This window comes from Salmo salar, chromosome 05 (assembly GCF_965601325.2).
Source record: "Salmo salar chromosome 05, fSalSal1, whole genome shotgun sequence".
Classification (NCBI taxonomy): Eukaryota; Metazoa; Chordata; class Actinopteri; order Salmoniformes; family Salmonidae; genus Salmo; species Salmo salar.
The window spans coordinates 60,666,428-60,675,758 of record NC_138295.1 but is presented as its reverse complement, the minus strand read 5'-3'; the positions used below and the strand labels follow the sequence as shown (position 1 = coordinate 60,675,758).

General features: G+C 40.5%; 1 protein-coding gene across 5 annotated transcripts; it reads left to right on the top strand.

The window, feature by feature from the left end:
* Positions 1-124: 124 nt before the first annotated feature.
* LOC106605330 (HORMA domain-containing protein 1) lies at positions 125-8,981 on the top strand. Of its 5 annotated transcripts, none has more exons than XM_045718448.2 (16): positions 125-260; positions 740-804; positions 976-1,120; positions 1,232-1,295; positions 1,426-1,462; positions 1,557-1,577; positions 1,669-1,695; positions 1,839-1,906; positions 5,373-5,515; positions 6,892-7,049; positions 7,149-7,238; positions 7,391-7,448; positions 7,594-7,655; positions 7,840-7,923; positions 8,138-8,206; positions 8,442-8,981. In XM_045718448.2, the coding sequence occupies exons 1-16, from the start codon at positions 236-238 to the stop codon at positions 8,532-8,534; spliced, it is 1,209 nt and encodes a 402-aa protein (XP_045574404.1). In that variant the 5' UTR covers positions 125-235; the 3' UTR covers positions 8,535-8,981. The 5 variants fall into 5 exon arrangements, with proteins under 5 accessions (XP_045574404.1, XP_082831457.1, XP_045574405.1 ...); XM_082975331.1 differs by having other exon boundaries at positions 128-260; positions 8,445-8,981; XM_045718449.2 differs by lacking the exon at positions 125-260 and adding an exon at positions 311-455.
* Positions 8,982-9,331: the final 350 nt, after the last annotated feature.

The window sequence follows — 9,331 nt, the reverse complement described above, 5'->3', positions numbered from 1 at the left end:
GTAACCAATGGTATAAGGAAACACGTTGTATTAGATACCAGGAGAGCCAATGAAATGCTACTAATCATAGAGAGATGCTGATTGACAGAGCTGTGTCCAATAGAGTGCGGATATTCAATCTGTGCGCAGCGTTGCATCAAACTACACTAACAACAGAGCCACAACATAATCAACTTAATTTAGGTGTTTACTTCGGCCAGGACATATCACTACCTTTGATATCACTAATCACTCAATGCATGTTGTGGTGGCAAGAAAATGTACGTTATCTAAGCTTCCCTCTGATTGGCTACTTTAGCTGTCAGGTTTGGCGGGTAAATGTGTGTGTCTGGCGCGAGTTTGGCCCATCATCCAACAGTTTCTTAGTAAATTCGATCTGGCTAGCTAGCTAGATTGTATTTTTGTTGTTATTTTTTTAAACAAAAAAACAGATTGAGTGACTGCGCTCTATCTAGGTAGTAATAGCTAGCTATGTGAGTTATGCAATTTCATACTATTCTCAATGGGTTGTAGAGTAAAGTCAGTGTCATGATCAGTAGGCGTGTGTACTGCTAGCTACGTTAGCTAACAAATGTAATGTAGATAGCTAGTTCGCTAACGTAGCTATCCAGATTAGTATAACATATTTCTGTATCTATCTGTGTAAACTAGTACTTAGCTAGCTAGTTAGTTACATATTTCACCATATCTTTACCTTGATAGCTAGCTACCTGGCTTCTGATTCATCTTAATTTTGTAGATTTGACAAACTTGTTATCAACTATTACTACCATGGCCTGTGAACAACGTTTGCGGGCTGCTCAGGTAAAACCTCTGGCAATCCATAGCCAGGCCTTGGTTCTATTGAATTGCTGTTTTATAGCTAGCAAATGACATGTTCTAATAGCATATTCTATGAATATCTACATGCGTCTATTTATTCAGACATCTACAAATTGCCTTGGTGTAAGCGCCTGTCTTTGTTATATTTTATAGCGCACCCAGTTGCTGCCAAATGTAGTTTCAACAGAGCAGCAGTCCTTGATTGTTGTGAAGAAACTGCTGGCCATTGCAGTCTCCAGCATCACTTATCTCAGGGGTCTTTTCCCAGAAAAAGCTTATGGGAGAAAATATGTTGAAGGTCAAAACACAATTTATGTTATTTTTAAATGAACTCAATTGTTATTTAAATGATGATACCCTAGCCGACATCTTCAAGAAGTAGCCTTACACTTCTCTCTCTATGCCACAGAGCAGAAAGTTATGATCCTCAGGGAGGAGCGCACCTGCCCTGGTGCCAGTCAGATTGTACAGTGGTTAGTATACACCACCAAGCCTCAGTGGGAAATTACAGTACAGTACTCTGTGGCCAAATCCTTTCCCTTTATCCTAGTTAGATTATTAATTCAGTGTTGATTAATTAAGACTCTTTTATACACCTCCCAGGATGCAGGGATGCTTTGATGCCCTTCAGAGAAAATACGTAAGTGAGATGCTAGCATTTAGTTGTTTATTCATTATCTGCATGTTATTAATATTCATTAATTACAAATAATGAATGTCTTGTATTCCAACAGTTGCGGACGGTCGTTATGTCTGTGAGTATATCTTATCGAATATTTTCTTCAGCATATAAAGCATTTACATTTTCCATTGCTAAAGTTTGTAGTCTCCTTCCACTTTCTATAGATATACACAGACCCAGAGAATCCAAAGGTAATAGACTACTTTTTAACCCCATAGGCATCAATCATAGTAATGCTTTGATTCTCTGGACTAGACCAAACTCTACAGTATGTGTAACCTCTTGAATCAAGCCTTTTCTCATTGTGACACTGGTCTTTCTTTACAATTTACAGAAGGTTACTGAATGCTACCAGTTCAAAGTCCAATACACTGAAAAGGGACCCAAAATTGACTTTGAAAGGTATAGCTTTCTGAATGTGTATTAGGGTTGAATGGCAGGAACCCGGTTACAGAGATTTACTGCCCAAAACCACTCCCTTTTCCCGGGATAAATAACTGTGGGAGACCGGTAAATGATAATAAATTATTTATATGAACAGCACGTGAAATGGAACTGTTAAATTATATGCGATGTCTAAATCTGGATTCAGTAAGGCCTTCCCTCTGGTCACTGCGTAATGAATCATCAACGCTCAGGGTGGGAACCGACAACCCATCTCAGTATGTAGACCCTCCCTTGGTAACTTTGAAACTTTTTTTATTGTGATAGGTAGACGTACATTTGCTGCAGCATAGCCTATGCTACAGTAATATAAAGACCGAATGCGCATCTAATTTGCATATCTCCATCTGGCTTTCGGGGATCACTTTATTTTTTTATTGTAAAGATGATATATTTCTTTAATTGCTGTGGTTAAAACACTCCTTTATCGTTTCTTTAAATCGTTGCATGAGTGAATGCTCTCTCGCAGTCTTTCTTTCCATCAATTCCATTCAAATTGCATCCAAAATAGATAATCGTGTTCAAGATTGACATATATAGGCCTATATATGCAGTGCATTCAGAAAGTTTTCAGAACCCTTGACTTTTTCCACATTTTGTTACGTTACAGCCTTATTCTAAAATGGATTAAATAGTTTTTTCCCCTCATCAATCTACACACAATACCCCATAATGACAATGCAAAAACAAGTTAATTGTTTTTTGCGAATGTATAAAAAAAAAAAATGAAATATCACATTTACATAAAGACCCTTTACTCAGTACTTTGTTGAAGCACCTTTGGCAGCGATTACAGTCTCGAGTCTTCTTGGGTATGACACAAAAAGCTTGGCACACCTGTATTGGGGAGTTTCTCCCATTCTTCTATGCGGATCTTGTCAAGCTCTGTTAAGTTGGATGGGGAGCGTCGCTGCACAGCTATTTTCAGGTCTCTCCAGAGATGTTCAATCAGGTTCAATTTTCAGGTCTCTCCAGAGATGTTCAATCAGGTTCAAGTCCAGGCTTTGGCTGGGCCACACAAGGACATTCAGAGACTTGTCCTGAAGCCAATGCTGCATTGTCTTGGCTGTGTGCTTAGGTTTGTTGTCCTGTTGGAAGATGAACTTTCGCCCCAGTCTGAGGTCCTGAGCGCTCTGGAGCAGGTTTTCTTCAAGGATCTCTGTACTTTGTTCTGTTCATCTTTCCCTCGATCCTGACTAGTCTCCCAGTCCCTGCTGCAGAAAAACATCCCCACAGCATGATGCTGCCACCACCATGCTTCACCGTAGGGATGGTGCCAGGTTTCCTGCAGACATTACGGTTGGCATTCAGGCCAAAGAGTTCAATCTTTTCATCAGACCCGAGAATCTTGTTTCTTATGGTCTGAGAGTCTTTAGGTGCCTTTTGGCAAACTTCAAGTGGGCTGTCATGTGCCTTTTACTGAGGAGTGGCTTCCGTCTGGCCACTCTACCATAAAGGCCTGATTGGTGGAGTGCTGCAGAGATGGTTGTCTTTCTGGAAGGTTCTCCCATCTCCACAGAGGAACTCTGGATCTCTTTTAGTGTGACCATCGGGTTCTTGGTCACCTCCATGACCAAGGCACTTCTCCCTCGATTGCTCAGTTTGGTTAAGCGACCAGCTCTAGGAAGAGTCTTGGTGGTTCCAAACTTCTTCCATTTAAGAATGATGGAGGCCACTGTGATCTTGGGGACCTTTAATGCAGTAGAAATGTTTTGGTACCCTTCCCCAGATCTGTGCCTCGACACAATCCTGTCTCGGAACTCTGCGGACAATTCCTTCGACCTCTTGGCTTGGATTTTGCTCTGACAGGCTCTGTCAACTGTGGGACCTTATATAGACAGGTGTGTGCCTTACCAAATCATGTCCAATCAATTTAATTTACCACAGGTGGACTCCAATCATCTTGTAGAAACATTTCAAGGATGATCAATGGAAACAGGATGCACCTGAGCTCAATTTTGAGTCTCATAGCAAAGGGTCTGAATACATATTTAAATAAGGTTTTTCTGTTTTTGTTTTTTTTACATAAATTTGCCCAAATTTAAAATAAACTGTTTTCGTTTTGTCAATATGGGGTATTGTGTGTGGATTGATGAGGAACATGTTTTATTTAATACATTTTAGAATAAGGCTGTAATGTAAAAAATAAATGTGGAGAAAGTCAAGGGCTCTGAATACTTTCCGAGTGCACTCTAGATGTGCTAGCCTACCTCTTTCAGGTAATACATCCAATGCAGTATTAGCCTTATATTTAGGTAATAAATGATGATGGGTAATGCATAATAAGCTTATAGCCTCTGTCTCTTGTGCAATACGCACACACCTGTACTCCGCTGTCCTCTCTGTAAAAAATGCTCCTTAGCTCTTGGAATCTCATGCAGGAAAACCTAGACTAGAATAGCTTGCTGGACATGATTGTTTTTGCATTTCTTACACCAATAGACTATTCGAAGAGGGACACAAGCTCTTGTTTGCTGAATGTTAAATACAGCAGCCAATAGAACTCATGGGTAGTTTGAAAGAAGAGCAAATGTGCGATGGCGGTAGGCTATAGCAGTTATTTATTCAGACCCATAACCATCCAATCCTCATGAAGAGAAGTGAAAGCCTTCTGCATCTCATTCAGGTCCTATATTATTCAAGCATGTCATTAGAATGATAAAGATAAGGACAACAAAACGTATTACATTTAACTGTTGAAAGGAAGGAAGGAATGAAGCAACACTAGAGAGAGAAAGAGGAGGTTGGCTAATAACATTAGGGGAGATATTATGAAAAATGTCAATCAAGTTCACTAGCCTATACTTGTAACTTTGTTGACCGCATGTGCTGCACCAGAATCGCATGTTCTCTCCCTGCTTTATCATGGTTTGAACGAGCTGCGTAATTCCAGTCCATATACTACAGTATAACACAATGCAGTACAGTAATACTGCACTCAAAAAGATTACTGGAGCTACTACTTGTTTCATTTATTTACCCAAGAGAGCATATATCTAGCTACATCTATGTGCTTTTATGTTTTTCTGTCTTATGTAATGTGCAGTAGCTGTATTGGATAACGGTTCAATCATTTGGGCTTGGGCTCATTAAATGTCTTTAATGTAGGGCTCATAAAATGTATTTAATCAGGTTTAGGTTGCATCAGGCATGAATTTTCGATCACAGCTCTAATAAAATCCAGACATAGGCCTATTTATATGCTTTTGAATGACACATCCGGTTTTGGCAGGAAATACTGGCTTACCCGGGACAAAAGTGATTTATTCTCGGGATGGAACATTTGTAAAATACTGGGAAAATATTCAACCCTAATGTGTATAACATAATGATAACATGGCAGAATTTAATTGAGAAACATTGAAGAAAGAAACTTGAAATCGTTTAAAAATGTTTACATTTATTTTTGCTTTCGCAAAAACAGCAAGAATCTGGGAAAGATGGCTTGTAGCAACACAAAAAAGTCCAGCATCCTCCTGGTGCGTAAACTCTACACACTGATGCAGAACCTGGGTCCTCTGCCAGACAATGTCTGTCTCAACATGAAACTCTCCTACTACGACGACGGTAAAGACCACACAATGATGTAGAGTAAGCTAAAAGACAAGGGATGATGTGATGCAATACGCTGTTCCGGGGTCATGTCCTGGGTCTTTTGAATGATCAAATTCATTTAATTACACTGAGTATACCAAACATTAGGAGCCCTCAGAACAGCCTCAAATCATCGGGCCATGAACTCTACAAGGTGTCAAAAGCGTTCCACAGGGATGCTGGCCCATGTTGATTCCAATGCTTCCCACAGTTGTGTCAAGTTGGCTGGATGTCCTTTGGGTGGTGGACCATTCTTGATACACACAGGAAACAGTTGAGCGTGAAAAATCCAGCTGCGTTTCAGTTCTAAACACACTCAAACCGGTGCACCTGGCAACTACTACCATACCCAGTTCAAAGGCACTTCAATCTTGTGTCTTGCCCATTCACCCTTTGAATGGCACACACACAATCCATGTCTCAATTGTCTCAAGGCTTAAAAATCCTTCTTTAACCTGTCTCCTCCCCTCCATCTACACTGATTGAAGTGGATTTAACAAGTGACATCAATAAGGGATCATAGCTTTAACCTGGTCAGTCTATCTCATGGAAAGAGCAGGTGTTTTGTATACTCAGCGTATATTTAAGTAATAAGGCCCGAGGTGGTGTGGTATATGGCCAATATACCACAGCTAAGGGTTGTGTCCTAGCACAACCCAGAGGTGCCTTAATGCTGTTATAAACTGGTTACCAACTTAATTAGAGCAGTAAAAAATAAATGTTTTGTCATACCCATCGTATATGGTCTGCTATATCATGGCTTTCAGCCAATCAGCATTCAGGGCTCGAACCACCCAGTTTATAATTGTGTATTGATTTGCTCATACCCGATGCCTTTTATCAAAATATTTGACGCTGAAGAAGTAAGACATTACAAAAGTTAGAAAAGTCTCATTTGAACTACATCTCCTGCAGCGTTGTTAGCATGCTGGAGCATGCCTGCTGGAGCTGAGGACTTACAGGAAGGTAACAACCTGTTAGTTGCAGGCTGTTTGATGTGTTTTATATTAGATTAGGCTGGGAGTGTTTTTCAGTGAACGTTGCCAATCACTGCCTTTTGATTTGTAGTTCATGTGTGTAGTTCAAATGAAACTTTTCAGCTTCGTGCTTCTTGACTGTCAAATACGTTGAAAACTGGCATATATACGATAAATATATCTTAAATGACCCCATTTTAATGAATTTGACAATCAACATTTGAAGCCCATTCTTAGCCGACAAAACCCGGACGGAGTACGGAAGTAAAATTGAAGCGCAACTTTCATAGGATATAACAAGTATATGTTATTTTTTTTTTAAACCACATAAAGAGTGTGTGTGTGTGTGTGTGTGTGTGTGTGATATCTCAGTCACTCCCCAGGACTACCATCCCCCAGGCTTCATGGAGGGGGACGGCGATAGCATGCAGTTTGAGAAGGAGCCCGTTAACCTGACCATGGGCGAGGTGGTCACTCCCTTCCACACCCTGAAGGTGGACGTGACCACAGAGAGAGAAAGGCTGGAGCAGGTATGAAGGAAAGGGTTGGAAATAACTAAAGAGTCAGAGTAATGTCAACCAGACTAGTGGGTGACACGTTAACTAACAGCTGTCCCCTTTTCTCTGTAGGTTGATGACGAGCAGCCCATCTGCGTGAGGGACCAGTGGGAGCTGAAGATGGAGGAGGGGGGGACAGTGACCAAGATCAGCGGTCAGCAGGTGAGACCTGAGGCTGACATACATCTGGGCTAATTTGACTGGGTGCCTATGGCAGGGCGCTATTGTTTTAACCCAGTAGGGGGCGTTGCTGTCTCTATCCCATGGGATATATCTACAGTATATAACATTTGTAATGGGGTTTCTACTTTCAGACCTGCATGGTAAAAGTAATGGAAAATCCAGACAACGACATTTACTTGGACAATTCCGGTAGGACCTCCTCTCTCAAAACTTAGTATAAAGAAGTTTCACTAAACGTGATAACAGTAGTGCTATTTTCTATTTTAAGAAGTCAAATGCAGTCTGAAATCCATGTTTTGTTTTATTGTGTTTTCATCGTGTTTGATGCTCAAAGAGGTCCAGGTGAACTGCCAGGAGAAGATGGAGGTGTGTGAGAAGAGTACAGAGAACTCTCAGGTAAAATAACAGCAAAATGTACATTCTGCATAGTCATGACTAAGATAGGCTTTATATCAACCAAATGCAAGTACAGAACAATATAAATACATAGGTGGGATAGTACTGTATGAATATAAAGTAATATAGGGGCTGCTCTAGTTGTGAAGGTAACGGTCTGGTTTGATTGACCTGTCTGTCTCAGATGGACACTTTGGGAAAGAGGACATCTGACCTGGAAATGGTCATTAAGAGGACCAGGAGCGGACGTGTCACCAGGTCCACCCTGGTCAGTGCCCCCCAGAAACGCACAACCCTATCTAACTCCTACTGGTTCTGTTCAAATGGAAGACATCTTTGTATAACGTCATGTAAAAATGACCACGGAGGATGTATATCTATAAAACTAGTGTATATGACTAGCTTCACAAGCACTTCCCTGCAGTCTGTGATTTATTGTCTTTGTTCTGTTTGTGTGTGTGTGCGTGTGTGTGTGTGTGCAGGAGAGAAAGGCTGAGACTGAGGTGCACAGCGTCAGCAAGAAGAAGCCCTGTCCCATCAAAGACAAAATGGTGGGAGACACGCCCCCTCGAGCATCATAGATTTCAGCCCCCAGTCTTACTCACGGAAGGATAATAATAATGTGGCAAATTGTCTTTTAAAGATAAAACCTACCTGTTTTTTTAACAAGTCAATATGACTCATTCAGTCCATCCCATCTAGGTGTATACAGAATATTGTTTGGCAATCATTATTAATTTTAGAGTCTTGCTTTAGTTAGTAAACTGTCTGTCACTCTCTGATTAGCAGATATCGCAGTTCGAGTTCCCCTGCAGTCAGGATGTCCAGGCCTCTGTGCCGAAGAAACGCAAGTTCAGCGAACCCAAGGAACGCTACTGACCTCTGACCTTTCCACCTTACCTATAAGACACCTGTCAAGACAAGAACCGATGTTCTAATTTGGATGGCCTCTAGGCCTTTTTAGTTGTTTTAAAAGAAAAGGTGTAGTGCACACCGCCAACACCACAGTAGTACCTCTGCATTCTGTTGTTACAATGGAAAGGATAAAGGAAATGGTTCTTTCTAGTCCACCTTTTTTGTGTTTATACTTTTGTTTCCATTGTTGAGTTACATGCTAGTGTGTGATATGGAGACTGGGGGAAATATATTTTCTACAATTGTATATTAGGGTCTGTGACGTGCGAAACTCAGTTTTATTTATTTCAAAGGATGACATTTTCATTGTGAGAATTCCTTATTTTGTTTTTGTCTTATGATTACCATGAACTTTATACTGTGCAAAATTGTGTTTATATTTTATATTGTTATATAAAGTATCAATATACAGTACCCTCCAGTTGTAAGTTATTTGATAAAATTTATGTTTTTAATCAATTAAAGTGCCTTATCTCAGTTTTGAAAAAGGTTTGTTATTTCAGTCTGTATGGTTAAGAGCAGATAGTTCTACACACTAGTGCTGAACCTCAGATATAACTGCTTCCATCAGCAGCAAACCTGGGTGCACCTGCTTTAGTGTCGCGGTTGGAAAAAGGAAACGCAAGTTCTTGCTACAATTCAAGATCAAAGAGCTTCAGCTTCCTGTCTGCGAGACCTGAAGCTATTAGCATGAGCGCAAAAAAATCTATACAATACTGTATCATCTTCTTGTTAAATAATAGCCAACCTTAAACAAAGGG

What these genes read in the sequence shown, in the direction of transcription:
- LOC106605330 (XM_045718448.2), top strand. Translation starts at nt 236, where the DNA reads ATGCATGTTGTGGTGGCAAGAAAAT. An exon ending in CCAAGATCAGCGGTCAGCAG is followed by an intron (nt 7,239 to 7,390) that starts GTGAGACCTGAG and finishes TTCTACTTTCAG; the next exon opens with ACCTGCATGGTAAAAGTAAT. An exon ending in CATTTACTTGGACAATTCCG is followed by an intron (nt 7,449 to 7,593) that starts GTAGGACCTCCT and finishes TGATGCTCAAAG; the next exon opens with AGGTCCAGGTGAACTGCCAG.